Source organism: Cimex lectularius, unplaced genomic scaffold (assembly GCF_000648675.2).
Source record: "Cimex lectularius strain Harlan isolate CLEC.00 unplaced genomic scaffold, Clec_2.1 scaffold170, whole genome shotgun sequence".
NCBI lineage: Eukaryota > Metazoa > Arthropoda > Insecta > Hemiptera > Cimicidae > Cimex > Cimex lectularius.
The window spans coordinates 970,811-987,803 of NW_019392810.1; the positions used below are offsets into that span (position 1 = coordinate 970,811).

Consider the following 16,993-nt stretch of genomic DNA (forward strand, 5'->3'; position numbering starts at 1 on the left):
CTCCAAATTTTCATTTACTTCGCGCTAGCGTACAGTGAAGTGATTGGTCATTTGCTTTATTAGAGACCTTTTTTGGGACTAAAAAGAGAAGAAAAGTTCAGAATCACATGGGTTTACGGACATGCCTGAGGAGCATAAAAAGTACAATCCGAGATAAATCAGTTGAGAATCGGTCAATAATTAAATAGATTGGAGGTAGAGGAATTGACAGAGTATGAAGTTTTGGAATTTTGTAGTGTTTAGTTTGATTCACCAGTTTATGAACAATCATTTGATGCAATGTGTATATGGAGGGTTTGGCGAGTTAAACGTGGTCAAAGTTAGAGGAGAGAAGGCAGTATCATCAGTGTAAGGATAGTAAAGGGATATCATCAGTATATACTGAGAACAGTAGTGGGCCAAGGATGCTGCCCTGAGGGACTCCCGAATCCACCTTGCACAAATAGAGAGTGAAGATCCAAATCCACGCGCCAGTCTGTTCTAAAGTCTTCTTGAAAGTCTGTTCAACATCGAGATAAACTCCCAAGCATTGGAATAGTAGAAACAATTGTATAAATACTTAGAAATGTTGAAAATGGTGATTATTTTTACTCATTCTTATATTTTTCTTGCATCAACTCATACAAACTAATACATTTAAATTAGATGGTCTAAATTAAAAATAATATAAATGTGAACTTTAGTTTTGTAAGACTTTAATGAATCTGCAAGTCCTGAGTTTTATTAGAAGTTAGTTATCCACCCATTTTAGGAATTAGCAAAGTACATTTTCAGACATCTAATGATAAATGATATTGACAGCAAATTTGTCCAAATTGTATTTACGCACATGAATAGATTCCATTATCCATATATTAGTACCAAAGTATTCCTTTCGCATTAATCTGACTTAAGAGAGCATTGAGCCGGAATTATTTTAATTTGATTGATTTTGTATCAAGTTGTAGAACAGGTACTTCAAGAGTTAAACCTTTAAATGGATTATTGATTTAAAAAAAGGGGCGTATGTAAAATTGTATATTTTGCAGATTCGCGAAAAGTCGAGCAAGAGCGTCCCCATGGCTAGTTCGAGAGGTACGCCCGGTTCGGTCGACTCGCTCAGCGACCTCGACTCATCACCGCACACGCCTAATTACATGACTCCTCGTAAGAGTTCACTTAGGGCGCCCTCGTCCTCTACTCCTGGTTCCCTTCCAGGCAGCCGGAGCAACAGCAGGCCGGCTTCAAGGCAAAACAGCAAACCGCCATCTCGACATGCTTCGAACCTATCCTTGGCAAGCTCAGGTAAATATTAATTTTTTTTAATGCATTAATATAAATATGTGTTCCATTCATTTTTCTGTGGTAGATGACGGTACTCCTTCACGGATTCCTCGTATGTCAGTCCCGTCTCGCACCAGTACAACAGGTACTGCTACTCAGCGAAAAATGACAGCACCTGGTGCTCTTAATGGCTCAAAATCACCCTCTGGAAGGTAAAAATATTTGAACAGTACATTTTAAAGGCTAAATACAAATCTAGATATTGTTTAATTTTTTTTTTTATATTTTTTTTTAACTAACATAATTTTTTAAATCAGGGGAAAATTGACAAGGGCGTCGAGTATACCCACACTGGCGAATAGGTAAAAGGACAAATTTGAATACGCTGTGGGGAAAAAAATGGTGTTTGCTTTTTATGTCTATATTGAAACATTCTTGAGGAAAATTTTGTTAATTATAATTTATTAATGTTTATCAGTAATTTAAGAAATTATTTTTCTAAGGCTTAAAGCAAAATTAGTTTAATCGCTTTAATTGCATGTAAGGCGAAGAAAAGACATTTATTTTATACATTGAGAGGCAAAAAAGCAGCAACCCTCATTTTTTTAAGTAACTACTTTAATACTTTAAAAAGTAGTACTTTAAAGAAAAAATATAAGATATAGCTACATAAATTATTAATTAAAAATTAACCTGTTGTTTAAGTTAAAACAGTTTTAACAAAAATGTTGCTATGGGAACTTTGAATAAAATAAGAAAATATTCAATTCAGTACAGAGTATTTCCTCAGTGTAGTATTTGATGAGATTTTATGAAAAATATTTTCATAGTCCTCTAACAGCGCCATTCATAATTCCTGCAAAGTCTGTCACCACTAGGTGACTTTTGATTCTCTTTGACAACTTGTCCCAAAGGTGTTTGATAGGGTTAAGTTACTACATGCTGACCACTCCAAACATTGAATTGAAGCCCATTCCAAGTAGTTAACAATGATCCTGGCTGTGTGGGGCCTTGCATTGTTTACCAACAAGTACATGCATAAAAATAAAAGTCGCCAATTAGTGGGATATAAAGAACAACTTCTGATATCACATCTTTAATTGGTGAACCCTCGATGAAGATCAAGTTTGTGCGACCTTCCATAGAAATGCCTGCCCAAGCCATAACATCATCTCCATAGCTTTTCCGGAGTGAAAATGTTGCAGGGATATTTCACTCTTCTATTCTTCTCCAAACATTCTCTCAGCTGTTAGAAGACCTCCAACAAAACCATGACTCATCTGAAAACAAAATTTTAGTCCAATCTTGCTCAGACCAATTGATGTGATTTCTTGCAAAACTTTGTTTTGTTGGAAATTCTGGACTAGTGGCAGGTCTTTTCGCACGACTTCTGAACATCAACGTTTCTAACTTGCCGAAGCCGTTGCTTGATCTCAGCGGTAGAATGTCGATTATGGAGTACGTTTGAAACGATAAAACGATCATTTCTGTGCGATGTGACACGATTGCAACCTGATCCATACCTTCTTTAGAAACCGCCAGTATCTTGGTAGCGATGGAAGATCCTTCGGACAGTTGTTCTGGGAATAACCCTGGACACATACGCTTGACTATTTTCTTCTTCCAAGAATGCTATGCTTCTAATCGAATCTGTATCAGTTAAAACCATGATTCGAACAAAGTAAGCGTTAGAAAGAAGCTTTACAGAAAAACCAACATAAAAAGAATTTACTATTCAAAGATATATTTACAAAATCCAATTGTAAACACGAATAATTTCTGTTTTATTTACCTCTAATCCTTAGAAAAACGTACTAAATATTGTTGTAAGATAGTCAATGGGGGATTGTCTAAGATATAATTAAAATTGTTAAGGGTGGCCACTTCTTTTTGCCTCTCAGTGTACTTTATCATATCATGTAGGATTGCTTAAGAAAAGTTTTCTTTGCTATCTCATAATCATCTTCTTAAACTTTTGCATTTTTTTTTACTATGTTTGGTTTTAAGGTAAGTATTCATATGTAAGCTTGCCTTCTACAATGATTTTATAATTTATCGTATTACGTGTTGACAATGAGATATAATTTTAGCAAACTTTCCTCGAGAATGTCGTGTTGGATTGTCAAAGGTTTCCATCTTTAAAGTGTTGAAAGCATGTCATCTTCCGGCTATCGAATTCGGTTTTATCTGTCGTGTCACCTTCTCTTCTAGAAATTTCACCTTTCTTCTACTTTATTAATTTTTACAGGTCTTCCACTTCGAAAATACCCGTATTCATTGGGAGCGGAGATGTTTCGCACTCTACCTCCTCTTCAGGGTATTTGTTTTCTACTTTTAGCGCTTGTGTGTCCGTCTTTGCCTTTTTTTAGTTTTCGTCTCTGGTTTATCTTTTTGTTTTAGCATGTGTTTGCATGTTTATTTGATTTTATTATGTTTGTACTTTGGACTTTACTCTTTTTGTTTCTTTTTTCTTTTTTTTTTAAGAAAATATTGATGCCAAGTCAATCATTGAAATAAATTTTTTAAAAATTACATGGGGCATTTTAGATTGTATACTCTTAAAATTACATTCAGTCAAAATATGTTTTTAAATATTTTTTAAAAGCGTTTTGTCCTGTTTGGGGTGTAAAAGTTGCCATTGTTTGTCTTTATTTCTGCTATTTTTGTTTTATAAACTGGGAATTTACTGTTTTAAAAGACAAACGTTGTTTTTACATGTAGCCAATCGAGGATCCCGATTTATTCTTACTCAACCTTGACATCGCCGACGTCCACATCATCAGGGTAAACATTTTTCCCAAAAAAGCAAATTAAATGTTCTGTTTTGTCGAATTTTGAGTTGAAAAATAACAATCAATATTGGCAAATTTTTTTTACAAGCAGCCATTCAATGGGTATAAGGCAGCAGAGGTAGCTAAACGACATGATCGCAATGATTATTTACGACTGTTATAAATTGCGACAAAATCAATGTGGTTTTGTTTTTGTTATTTCAGAACGCCAAGTGGAAGGAACACACCAAGCGGAAGGACCACGCCAAAATCGAGCAGATGATCATAAAGAGAACAAAAAAAATGGGAAAGCAAAAAACATTCCAAAATATAAAACAAAAAAAATCTAATTTAAAACTAATTTAAAACAAAAAGGACTAACTAAAAAAAAAAAAATAAATAAATAAAAATTCGTGCCATCGAATAAAACTAAAGATTTAAATATTAACAAAATCAAGAAAATATATATTTAAAACTTAATATATATAATAATGTAAATAATATCTTTTTTTAAGAAAAAAGGATATCTTTATTTCTAATAGAATTCATATTAAATTTTTAGTCCCCAAACCATATTTTTTTTAAGTTGGAGAATTTAGTAAATTTATTTATATAATTATTATTAGAAAGTGAATTAATTTTCATTAATAATGTGTATTAATTATCCCATCCCCCAAAAGTCCATGTTCTGTTCGTTATTTAATATTTAAATAAATTAATTGTTAACTAAATATTTGTAGTTTTTTATTTTTTATTTACTTCATGTGAGTTGAGGTGAGGTATGAATCTACCCTTTAGAAGAATTTAATAATGCAATAATCTTGTAGGTAAATGTGTGAAAGGGGGTTAAAACCAAAATATAATAAAGATGTTAACTCGCTCCAAACAGACTTTAATGGTTTGCAGAAGAATAGCGGGAAAAATTTGGAGATGAAGACCGGAAACCCTGATTTGGTTGTACACCATTGATGGTAAGACCTGTTCTCACATATGGCACAATAGCTTGGACCAATGAAGTTGAATAAATAAAAAACGAAGAGGATTCACAAAAATGTAGAAACTTGCATGCATCTGTATAACGGGAACGATGAGAACATGTCCCACAGCTGGTATGGAGATGGATTAATCCACCTCCACTGTACGATAATGAGGACAGAACAGAAAACTCATTAATCTGAGTTTCCATTGTGCCAAAAAATTACTTGCACAACTAAACGCAAGAATCACTCGTGAAACGCCATCTCGGGTTAATAATTTCCTCAAGGCAAAACATTTCACAACCTAGAGGTAAAACGAGGTAAGCCATCAGGTTGCGTGATATGCTGTTTATAACTACAACTGCTGCAGCAGCATTGCTATCATGGAGATACTTCTTGTCTTTGTCCCATTTTGATGCTCATTTCCTTCCACGTTCTTGTTCCACTGTTTTATCTTTAACATCCCATAAAAATCGGTAGCTGTGATGCATTCAGATAAGTCGAATCCAGTCCTCGAGACAAGTGTGTTTACACAGAGAGAAACAAACAACGCAAAATACTGATGTACACAAAAAAAAAAAAACCAACTGTCGGTCAGCCATTCCGAAACATCTTCATGGCGAAAGTTTCACAACACCAGCTCTACAAAGCGAGACAAATCTCGCAAAACAGTTGCGCGAGAGATTTCTGCGCAGTAGAAACCCAGCTTTAGAATTATTAGAGAAACTTCCAGTGGAAATAAAACTAAAAGAAGAAATAGCAACAGTCAAACGAAAGAGCATCCCATAGTCATGGCCTCAAGAGATAACATGAACAGGATGTTCGAGTATAATCGAAATTGCCAAATAAACTTAGGCACAAAAAAAGAAAGAAACATGTCTTCAAGAAAGGCACCCACCATCTACCAGTACATAGAAGGATCTAGAACGCAAGAAGTTACGGGGGCAGGAGTGTTCAGTCCTTGAACCAAATACTCAGAACCTATTGGAAAATACACTGGTAGCTTCCAATCAGAGATCCCCACAATCCAGAGATGTACCCAATTCAAACAAAACATCCTTTACTATATGCTGTAATAAGTGTTACATAAGGCAGCATCTTTGGTCCCATTCTCTATTCTGTACGCACTCTTGCATTCATATTAATCCCGGTATAATACTCTCTGTGAATGCATACAATGCCATCTTTTTAACGAACCCAGATCCAGTAGTGGTCTTCAGAATCTCCAGGATTGTCTAAGCGTTTGGAAGAATGATTCAAGAAATACAGGACCATAATGAAATTAAATCCCAGCAAATAACTTCCTTCTTTCGATTTAAACTACTAAAAAAAGACTACTTGTCGGCATACAATGCCTCATCTTTCTACTACAACTAATCTGGATTGAACCGTATGGTTCGACAAAGTATTCACATTAACATGGAAACCCCAAGCACCTTACTTCAATCTTTACTATCCACACAGCCTTCAAATCCCGTTGGTCCCCAAAATTGCAAGAAGTGATACAGACCTCTTAATAAAACCCTACTTTCATCTCAATCCCTCCCCAGTTCAGTACTTTTCATCATGAATCTTTCCCAACAATCTAACATGCTTAAAGCACCTTGCAATTTCCTCCCTAGTGAGGAAAGTGAATAGAACAATTAATTACCACTTGAGCTATCGTGACCTCGATCCACTCGGACACCAACTTCCCATCTCAAACTCACCTTTTGAATTTTCCCTCCTTTTTGCCATTTTTACAAGCGGACCACGAAACTAGTGAACTTAAAAAGTGTATAAGAGTTGTGCTAGGAGTGTAAATTAATAGATTACTTCTCCACTCTAATGCACAAAAGTCATAAAAACAAGAAAGTTGCTTGTGGAACTCTAGCATAGTCATAACCTAACAATAATAAGTTAGTGTGATGTATACTACCTCATTGTGAGTTGATCTTATATGCCCTGGCAATAGTATAATTATTGTTGTTACCCTCGAGATGTTTATTATTAATTTTATGTGCAAGTTGAAAGATAGTTCTGTTGGGGCCGAGGGCAAAGTTAGGCCTCTTTACGCCAAACCCATACCATATCCTGTATTTGAGCAGTTGCTATATCATAGAAGAATATCTAAGTTTATTATTCTTTTGTTTTATCTTCCCATTTTTCTCCTTTTCAAAAATTATGCTGAATGGTTCTTTCAATTCTAATATTTTTCTCATAAAGCAGAGATAGTTTTAGCCAGGTCAATTATTTTAACTTTGTCTGTGCAAAACTTAGTTTAAAATAACACAATCAGTTTATGGCAGTCTGAAATTTGATCAATCGCAATGGTCGATTGTAAATGACAAATTTAACTTATATGACAGTGCTCAGCTTGTATATTGGGTCTAATTCTCAACTTTAATTTAAATTTTATATAAACCAATTTGTATATTTTCAATATATATGCTCAGGTATAAATATAATTGTAGATAATCCAAATAATAGAAATGTATAAAGATGAAAGTTGCTAATATAAAAAGGAATAAAATAGCTTAGTAATTACAAGTTAGTAATAAGAAAATTTTAAACAGGTCAGATAAATGGCTATAAGGAATAGAAATGTTTTAATGTATAAAGATGTCTAAAAAAGTAACTAAAATGACTAAGTCTAATGACGATGGAAAGTATATATATCACATCTGATTCAAGGTACCCTACCTTTTTAAGATAATAATTATTATTTTCAGTTATTATTAACAAACACTGTCTTTGTTTGCAAATACATAAGATATAAGTTGACAAATGCGCTTGTTTAAAGAGAAGATAAATTTTATCGTATCAAATGAATTTAAATTGTTATCAATTACAAGATAAGTAAGGATTTATAATATTTGATTTGTGAAATTTATTTTTAAATTTAAAAATCATCACTGCGATAATTCCACTTTCTAACTACACCTTTACGTATACCTATTTCAATAGATTACCTTGGATTGTGTGATTTCATTGTCATAACCAAAAAATAATTTATTTTATTACCATATTTTATACCTATTGAAGGAAGTAACAGTTATGATAATTCCTTTCTAAATTCACTAGTTTCATGGTCCGCTTGACCAATTAATATCATACAATTGATTAAGGTTTTTAGTTGAGATAAAAAAGTCAATGGCACAAGCGGGATTCGAACCCACGATCTTCGGCTTGATACGCCACTGCTCTACCACTTGAGCTATCGTGACCTCGATCCACTCGAACATCAACTTCCCATCTCAACCCCACCTTTTGAAAATGGCAAAAAGGAAGGAAATTCAAAAGGTGAGATTGAGATGGGAAGTTGGTGTCCGAGTGGATCGAGGTCACGATAGCTCAAGTGGTAGAGTAGCGGCGTATCAAGCCGAAGATCGTGGGTTCGAATCCCGCTCGTGCCATTGACTTTTTTATCTCAACTAAAAACTTTAATCAATTGTAAGTTATCATAATGTGTGCAAAATTTCACAAGAGAAAGCACTTTAGAATGCATCCGCAAATGTTTTTGTGTGCACGCAAGGTAAATTTAAATTCAAAGAAGCAAAAACATATTTTTAAATGCTATAACATTAAAAAAAAAAGAAAAAATGTCTATCAGGACCGATTTTAGCAGTAAATTTTCAGGGTGAGCTAATAAATTACAATCACATACCAGACATCATTTATATGGGGACATGATATTCCTCAGAGTAATTGGGAATAAGCAAGCCCTGCCATTCATGCTAATAAATTACATTAATACACCAGACTTCGTTTACAATATTCCAAGAATGTGGATGAGCTGCTCCATTCGCGCTAATAAATAACAATCACGCACCAGACTTCATTTATATTACCTTAGAGGACTCGATATTCCTCAGAGGATATGCCCAGCCAGGCATTTATAATAATAAATTACATCAATATACCAGACTTCGCACTATTCCAAAGTAATCAATATTCCTTGATGTAATTGGGGATAGGCCCCTCTATTCATGCTAATAAATTACATTAACACATCAGACTTAATTTTATTACCTCAGAGTACACGATATTCCTCAGAGTAATTGGGGATATGCCCAGCCATTCATGCTAATAAAATACATTAACACACCAGGCTTCATTCATACTATTCCATAGTACTCAGTAATATTTACACATTTATTCACCTCAGATTACTCAATCAATATTTCTTGGGGTAAATTGGGGATAAGGGCTGCCATTCACGCTAATAGATAACATGCATACCAAAATTCAATCTCACTAACTCAATATTACTTGAGGAAAATGGGCATAATCCCCTCCTTTCGCGCAAATAAGTACATTCATTACAATCAATAACACATCACATATATGAAGGTACAAAGATCTATATCTATATACAATTAAAAATATTTATGACCCTGAGGTACTTGATCAGTGATCTGTGCCTCCTGTCACTGAAGTCACTGGGATGCTGCATTTCTTTCTTTGCAAATTTAGTTCTTTGCATTCTGTTGTTTCGTGCTCTACCGTGTTAACAACAACAACAGGCACCTAAGTGGTCTCACCCACCAAACTAGGTTAGTTATTTTATCATCCTGAATTAGCATGTGTATATATGTGTGTGTATTTGTGGTGGAATATACAGTACCCAACAAACTCACTAAATCAGGCTAGTTTTTAGGTTAATTGTGTTCAGGGTAAAGGGGGGAGGCACTTTATCAAAATATCAAATATCCTAGATTTTCCAAATTTTATCTTTACACATTTTATGAATGCATTTATCAGATTGAATGTCTAGTGTGAGTGAGTCCACAGTAGAATATATAATTCCCCATGGGCACGTCAACCTAGGTTAGTTGTATATACTCAAAAAAAAAAAAAAGAAAAAAAAAACCTGGTGCCTCCCAAATTTTTAATTGTAGATATAGTTTGAAAGTTAATAGTTAGTGTGAATGTATTTATTAGTATGAATGATGGCAGATCCTAAGCAGAATATCCAGTACCATGAGACCTGCCAAACTTAGGTTAGGTTAAAATATGTAGTTACATGTTGGTTTAGATTCTTCACTCTAATGAATACAAGAAATGCAAACAATGATGTCTTGAAGGAGATTTACAGAAACACTGTTGAAATGTTTGAAAGAATTTCTTCCCAGCTAATATTACCGAACAAGCAACATCAATTGCAAAAAGTGAAACCATGGTCTTACTGTGCATATGAATCACAGACTTTTCACTCTGTGTCAAAGGACAATTAAAAATAATAAAGAATCCCAAAAGTTCCATCAAATATGATAGATTGCCAGAATTTTCCAGTAGGAGAGCCAAATTTTGTCTATCAAAATTCCAAGGCACTGGAACTCGCACGGCAGCTAGACAGCCTAGGAAAAAAATACGCTATCCTAAAATGATATGGAATGCTTCAAATACAATAGAAGTACACTGAACTCATCACCACTAAAATGTACATACAGACTTCCTATGAAATTCCAAACAGGAAAAATCCAGTAAAATGTCAAGGGCATATTCCGTCAGCTCCAATATGATCTGATGTGTGTCTAATGTCATCAGTAAATATTTAATAGTGTCACCCAAATGTGGGGAGAGATAGAGAGACCTAATATGATTAAAAGAAAGCAAAACAACTAGGAAATTGCAGGAAAAGAAGATGCTGTTACCACACTATTTGTCCGGAAACTATGCTAAAAGTGGAACTTAAACAAATGTAGATAAATAGAAACAGTGATCTAAAATAAAACGCAAAAGTTTATGGCTATTCCAAACTGGAAAACGAGGGGGATCGTGGTAGCCGAGTGGTCAGTGTGATAGACTCTCGGCTCATAGACCTTATGGGTGGTCTATTCCCACCATTGCCCATGGCCCTTTTTTCACTCAATCCTTCCCCCTCAACTAAAAACGATGAAATAATGAATGGAATTGTACTCTGGCTATTATGCCATAAACTTAGGTCATTAAAAAAGAAAAATCTTCCTGATCCCTGTACAGCGAATTTGCTGTTGGAATTGAGGACAATTTATGTGTAAGGTATTTGAGGGTTGGAAACGATAAGAGGAGAAATAAAAGAGAATAGATTATTAAAAATGTATTTTTTTTTTTTTTTTTTTTCTGGAAGACACATATTTTTTTTATAGACGATCAGTTTGTTGTCAGTCCTTTATGTACAAATAATAAATAAAGCGAATATGTACAAAAAATAAGAGGTTTGGGTTCAGTCCTCACCAGGGACTCTTGATTCGGAAAGCATGCGGTCGTTGAGAAGCACCTCAGATTTGACTATCTTCACCCTGGGTGAGAGGAAGTGCGTCCCGCTCGGCGTTTCCTCGTCTTCGATGTGATTCGCGTTTTTCACGCTCTGCTGGTCGGGGCTGGAATTTTTCACGAAGTCATGTAAGCTGAACTCAATTTCGGATATGGTCGGCGTTTTTGCCTCTTGTTTGCCAACGTCGACTCTTACGGCGTGGTAGGAAGTGTGAGTCAAGAAGTTCTCTTTATTAACTGTTTTAAAAGGGCAAAGGCTGCACGAAAACATAAGACCTTCATCTTTACCTGAACAAAATATTTAGTTAATTTCTTGGTTTTTTATTTATTTATTTATTTTTTTTAAACAATTACCTGGATGTTTATTATAAAGATGTGCTTTATAAGTAGTTGATTGTATACAGGCATACGGGCAATGCGGACATTTATAATGTTTATCCCCCGTATGGCGCATTCTATGCCTTCGTAAAGAGTTGTGATCAGATGTGGCATAGTCGCAATCTACACATTTGTACGGCTTTTCGCCTGAGTGGGCTCTCGCGTGCATACGGAGCGAACTGCGACTCGCTGCCGTATAGCCACACGTGCTGCACAAAAACGGTCTCAATCCTTTATGTACGGAATCCATATGGTTGTTGAGCATTTTTGGGTCTCGGAATGTTCGACTGCAAAGACTGCAGTTGAGTGTTAACCTCTGTACCGTCTTGTTTTTGTGAATGACCTAAATCAAGTATTGAATGAAATGTTTTAATTTTTTCAACAGAATACACTATCGATACCTTGTGATTTCGAAGTTGTTTTTTGGTTTTGAAATGTTTATCACATGTTTCACACCCAAACGGTCTTTCTTCGCCGTGGATCCGCTTGTGGAGGTTTAACAGCTTGGACATGCTGTCCGTCTTGTAAGAGCATTCGCCACAGGCGTAAAGCTCGAGGTCGATTGCGTGTGCCTTCCAGGCATGGTTGGCGAGGTTCGACCAGCTCTGAAAGACAGTCGAGCATTCCGGACACTTCCAAGCCGAACCGCCGAGATGGCATGAACGATGATAACGGAGATTCTCAAAGGACGCAAATCTCACCGAGCACCGGTCGATTCCGCACTTGAGCGTTTTTTCAGCTTTTGAGCTTGGCAACTTTTCGCATTTGGACTCGACTTCTAACTTATCATCGCCATTTTCTTTGAGTATTTTATCACATTCTCTCTCACGCTCTTCATCTAAAACTAGACAAAAAGAACAGTTAAAGAAAGCAACAGAGAAACTAGATTCTCTTGTTAAAATAAATAAAAAATATTTATGAATCGATTATAAGTTATATAATTACTGCAATCCAAAAATTTGGGTATTTGAGTACAAAATATTTACAAATATTTTTTTTCCAAAAGCACAACAGGCACCCCGGGGGTTGATATGATTGTTGCTATTGTCAACCCCTGTTAACAAAAATCTAAAGTAATATAAAAAATGTCTAAATTGAGCGTACCTTTAGTTTTCTCTTCCTCTTCCCAAATTTTATTCACTTCTACTGTCATCTTTAAAAGGTCGTGAGCCTCACCTGGAGGTGTATGGTGGTCAAATATGAAATGGGACTGTAAGTTGATTAAAAAAAATTAATTTTTCTGAGATCATCGAGTGCAAAATGATCTTACAGTGAGCGCCTGGGCCGATTTGAACTCAAGAGCGCAGCCGATGCACTTCAGCTCTACACGAAAATCCGCCCCATCATGAGCCTCGCGATAATGGCACAGGACGCTTTCCTGCCTCAAAGACAGGAATGCACAGGCTGGACATTTAAACCAAGAAATCTTGTTCACTTGCATCTGGACGCATCTATAAAATAAATTTTTTATTAAAAATTTATTATCATTGTGGAAATGTTAAAAATAGACTCACTCTACAGGTTTGTTTTTCCTGTCCTTTTCTTCTTTGTCGTAAAGCCTGTCGAGTTTTAAAAATTCAGAAAGCACCTGCCCTGGCGATTTCTCCCTCGGGATGATATTCTAAATAAATTTTAGTTTAATTTATTTATTGTATTTATTGCTATATGTACAAAATATATTGAGCTGGTGCAAAAATAATGCAGGCTTTGAAAAGGCAATCAAAACTATTTTCAATTTTTATAAAATAAAGAAAATTTATTTGAAATATTTTCCATCACAATCTATACATCTTTGCAAATTTTGTAATAAGCGCTTTTATTCCACTGACATAAAAATCTTTATTTCAACTTATAATAAAATCTAAGAAGGCATTTTCGGCTTCACCGCCTCCTCCCCTAAGAAGTGATCAAAATGCTTAAAACAGTGGAAGTCTGTAGGCGAGAAGTTGGGTGAATTTGGAAGGTGGGTAAGGTAATATCCCAAGTCTTTAAGTTTCCACAGGGTTGGCATTTTAGTCTGACATTGTTGTGAAGAAGAATCGGCCCCTCAAAGTTTATCAATTCTAGGCAAAGATGTTGCAGTTTTCTGTGCATTTTGTCAATTTTTTTGTAATATTTCTTTGTTATGATAGTTCCACCACAATTCAGGAAATTATAGTGAAAACCCTAGCAGTATACCACCAAACAGTCACCATAACTTATTTTGTGTAGATTTGGTTTTGGAAAGTGTTCTGGCTTTTCATCCTTATTCAACCACTGACCTGTACACCTCCTGTTATTGCACAGAATCCATTTCTCATCGCATGTGATGATCCGATTGAGAAATGGATCATTTTGGAGGCGCAACAAAAAAGACATGTAAAGTTCAAAGGGTCAATTTTTGGGCTTCGGTTATTTCATATGGTATGCATTTGTCGAGCTTCATTAATTAACCAATTTGTTCCAGATGAAAAACAACGGTTGAGTGGTCTTTGTCTTATAAGAATTTTCTTCAATCAACGTTTTTAGTTGGTGACCAATCTCCAAGGTGAAATCGCTGAAACCATCACTGCACTGTGCATTCGCCAATGCTTCCCTCCCCATAAACTGTATTGATGTTACACGCGATTTGGGCCAAACTTCATCCAAGTTTAAATTTGTACAAATAAATTTGACGAAAATCTAGTTTGTACATATTTAATTTCGCAGGTCCTCTCTCTTATCAAATTCAATAAAATCTAAAATGTTTTGTATAAAAGATAGCAGTTCAAAGTATTTATTATAATCCATAAATTAGATTTGAAGATTTAACTTTGTTTACATGACAAGCACCTGCAAAAATAAAACAAATTGTCAAAACCTGCATTTATTTTGCACCAATCCGATACATTGGGAAAATCTCTTATTTAATTGGACGGGTTAAGATAGACATGAGGCCATCGTTGTTTTAAACGGATTGTAAGGATGGGACATTGAGTAAAGTTATTGGGTTAGTAGATTAGGGTGAAGGGATAGTTTAAATTGGAAATTGAGGAAGTGTGTTCGGTTAAGATCTTTCACGAAAGGTTCATGATTTTAAGATCTTTATAAAGCGTATGACTGACATAGAGGCAGCATTAAGGTAAGGATACGGTGGAGAATTTTAGATTGAAAGGATTGAATTCGTTGGATGTTGGTTGATTTGGCCGAGCGCCATAGTTTGATTCTGTCAAATCTGTCTGATGAGAAGCTGATAGTTTGTTAGGTATGCTTAATGATGATTTTGGTCCCAGTAGTTGTCTGCGTAGAAATATCTTTTGTTAAGTTTTTGTCGTTTTAATAAGTCTGCTATTTGAATAAAGCCCAATGTAGCGAACTTGATTCAATGGTCGTATTATCTTGTTGTTAATGTGCACTGATGGACAGGTCTGACATTTGAACATAAACCTAATTTCAACCTAATCTGCCATCGATTGCACCAATCAGTAATAAAGTTCAGATGGTATTTTGTTTCTATGACTGGGATAAGATGGGGGTGTGTTGATAAGAATACAGTATTGTCCGCGTTAATATCTGTTTTTTTTTAAGAATATTTTACGGATTGAAATAGACGAACCTTTGGCTCGAAACTGGCATGAGGCTCGAGGGCGGATAAAACGGACGAGACCTGGCTGGAACTCATCGTCGGCAGTATCGAAGAAGAAATCTGAGACAGGAGGTGCACAGTGTATTCGCTGCCTTCCGGCACCAACCCGCCTGGGAAAATTATTTAAATAAATATTTTATATAAAAATACGAGGTTTATGTTACCGTTGGCTTCAATTGTGACTTCGCTGTCGAAAAACGCTCTCTCTTCGAGGCGTTTCTTCATGGTGTCCAACTGTTCGATCCGCACCCTCACCTCTGTGCCGTCCTTCTGGCCTTCTTTCTCAGGTGAGAGAAGCGCCTGACGGAGGATGCCTTCATCCCTCGTACCGGTCTGCGTTTCAAGGCCATTCCATAATAGCGGCTCTTGGCACTTAATCTAATCAAACCAAACATACATCTGAAGAAAGCTTATTTTTTATTTTTAAACAAATACCAGTTTAAAGGATATTACTATATTATATATGAAAAATATAAAGCTTGTTTAAAACCAGACCATTATATATGGAGTAAATCAATTAAAAATGAAAATACTTATACACAAGAAAATCCAAAAGGATGTCACAATATGTTTTTTAATCTTTTTTAGGAATATCATTGTTTACTTCATCGTGCCAACAGTAAAACAGACGATTTTTTTTTTCTTTTCTTGCCCATCATCACCTGTAATTCCTCGGTATCCATGGCCCTGCCTCAGAGGATCCCAGTCGGGATTGGCGTCGGCCGCATTTCCCTCGGCCCTTTCCAGGACCCTCTTCCGCACATTTGTTTACTTACAGCCTCTGATGATGATAAAGATGATGATAAAGAGACGTTATTGGACGGGCGTCTTTCGATCAATCGATACACTCCGATGAAGGCAACTGATTACAAAGTCAAAACTCAATTTCCAATGTGATCCCGCGTACAATAATACCATTTATTACAAATATTTTATTAAAGAATCAGTTTAATTTTAAGCGCAGTTAGAAATTTAAAAATATACAAAAACAAATCATTAATCGATTTGCACACTTACTCTCGTTCTCTACTATCGAACACGTCTCAATCATTCGGTCTGTAAACTGTAAATCTTAGCCCTTTTAAACTGATGATTTGTTACAGAAATAATAAATATCAGCATTATCTGTATTTTACGTTGCATATCAATCATTCAGGCATAAAAAAAAACCATTTCATGGGCGTTAATAAATCTCGGCTTGATAGATATCAATCATTCAGATTATTGCAAGCTATAAATCTTAGCCCTTTTAAACTGATAATTTGTTACACAAATAATAGCATTATCTGAGTTTTACTATGAATATCAATCATTCGTAAACAATCTTTTTCTTGTGTGTTGATAAATCTAAGCTTGATAGATATCAATCATGTAGGTTTTTGTAAAGTATAAATTAGTCTTAGTCATTTTAAACTGATGATTTTGATATAAAAAGCAATAGATATCAGCATAACCTGAATTTTTCTATGAATATCAATCATTCAGGCACATAGATTTTATGTGTGCTTGATAGATATCAATAATTTAGGTTCTTGTAAGTTATAAATCATTCAATCATTCAGACACAAATTTTTTTGAAAATACATTTAATGCCAGTTTTAAACAAATGAACAGTGAGTGAGAGAAAGAGAGAGAGAGAGAGAGAGAGAGAGAGAGAGAGTGAGAGAGAGAGAATGAGAGTGAGAGAGAGATCAAAGAGAATAATTATTTTAATATAAATAAATTATTTTAGTGTTGATGATATGAATTCATTTCAAATGAAC

The 16,993-nt window shown here is 35.1% G+C and overlaps 2 protein-coding genes across 25 annotated transcripts in view; one reads left to right on the forward strand and one right to left on the reverse strand.

Moving 5' to 3' along the window:
• The window catches only part of LOC106672032 (microtubule-actin cross-linking factor 1), a 156,139-nt gene extending 151,721 nt beyond the window's left edge, over positions 1–4,418 (forward strand). For 16 of the 24 annotated variants that reach the window (XM_024228201.1, XM_024228203.1, XM_024228210.1 and 13 more), the window contains 7 exons: positions 1,029–1,284; positions 1,349–1,475; positions 1,581–1,625; positions 3,512–3,580; positions 3,985–4,047; positions 4,147–4,173; positions 4,260–4,418. In XM_024228201.1, coding sequence (XP_024083969.1) covers positions 1,029–1,284; positions 1,349–1,475; positions 1,581–1,625; positions 3,512–3,580; positions 3,985–4,047; positions 4,147–4,173; positions 4,260–4,317 — 645 coding nt within the window. In that variant the 3' untranslated portion in view covers positions 4,318–4,418. The remainder of the gene's footprint in view (positions 1–1,028; positions 1,285–1,348; positions 1,476–1,580; positions 1,626–3,511; positions 3,581–3,984; positions 4,048–4,146; positions 4,174–4,259) is intronic. The other 8 variants (XM_024228204.1, XM_024228211.1, XM_024228206.1 and 5 more) reach the window with 8 other exon arrangements.
• A 6,678-nt stretch (positions 4,419–11,096) lies between these two features.
• On the reverse strand, positions 11,097–16,063 carry LOC106672056 (zinc finger protein 845-like). The gene is made up of 9 exons (XM_014403162.2): positions 15,893–16,063; positions 15,395–15,608; positions 15,201–15,340; positions 13,141–13,247; positions 12,897–13,077; positions 12,731–12,836; positions 12,028–12,470; positions 11,603–11,969; positions 11,097–11,536 (listed from the first exon to the last, which is right to left on the reverse strand). Exons 1-9 carry the CDS (start codon positions 15,911–15,913, stop codon positions 11,199–11,201), a joined length of 1,917 nt encoding a protein of 638 aa, XP_014258648.1. The 5' UTR covers positions 15,914–16,063; the 3' UTR covers positions 11,097–11,198.
• Positions 16,064–16,993: the final 930 nt, after the last annotated feature.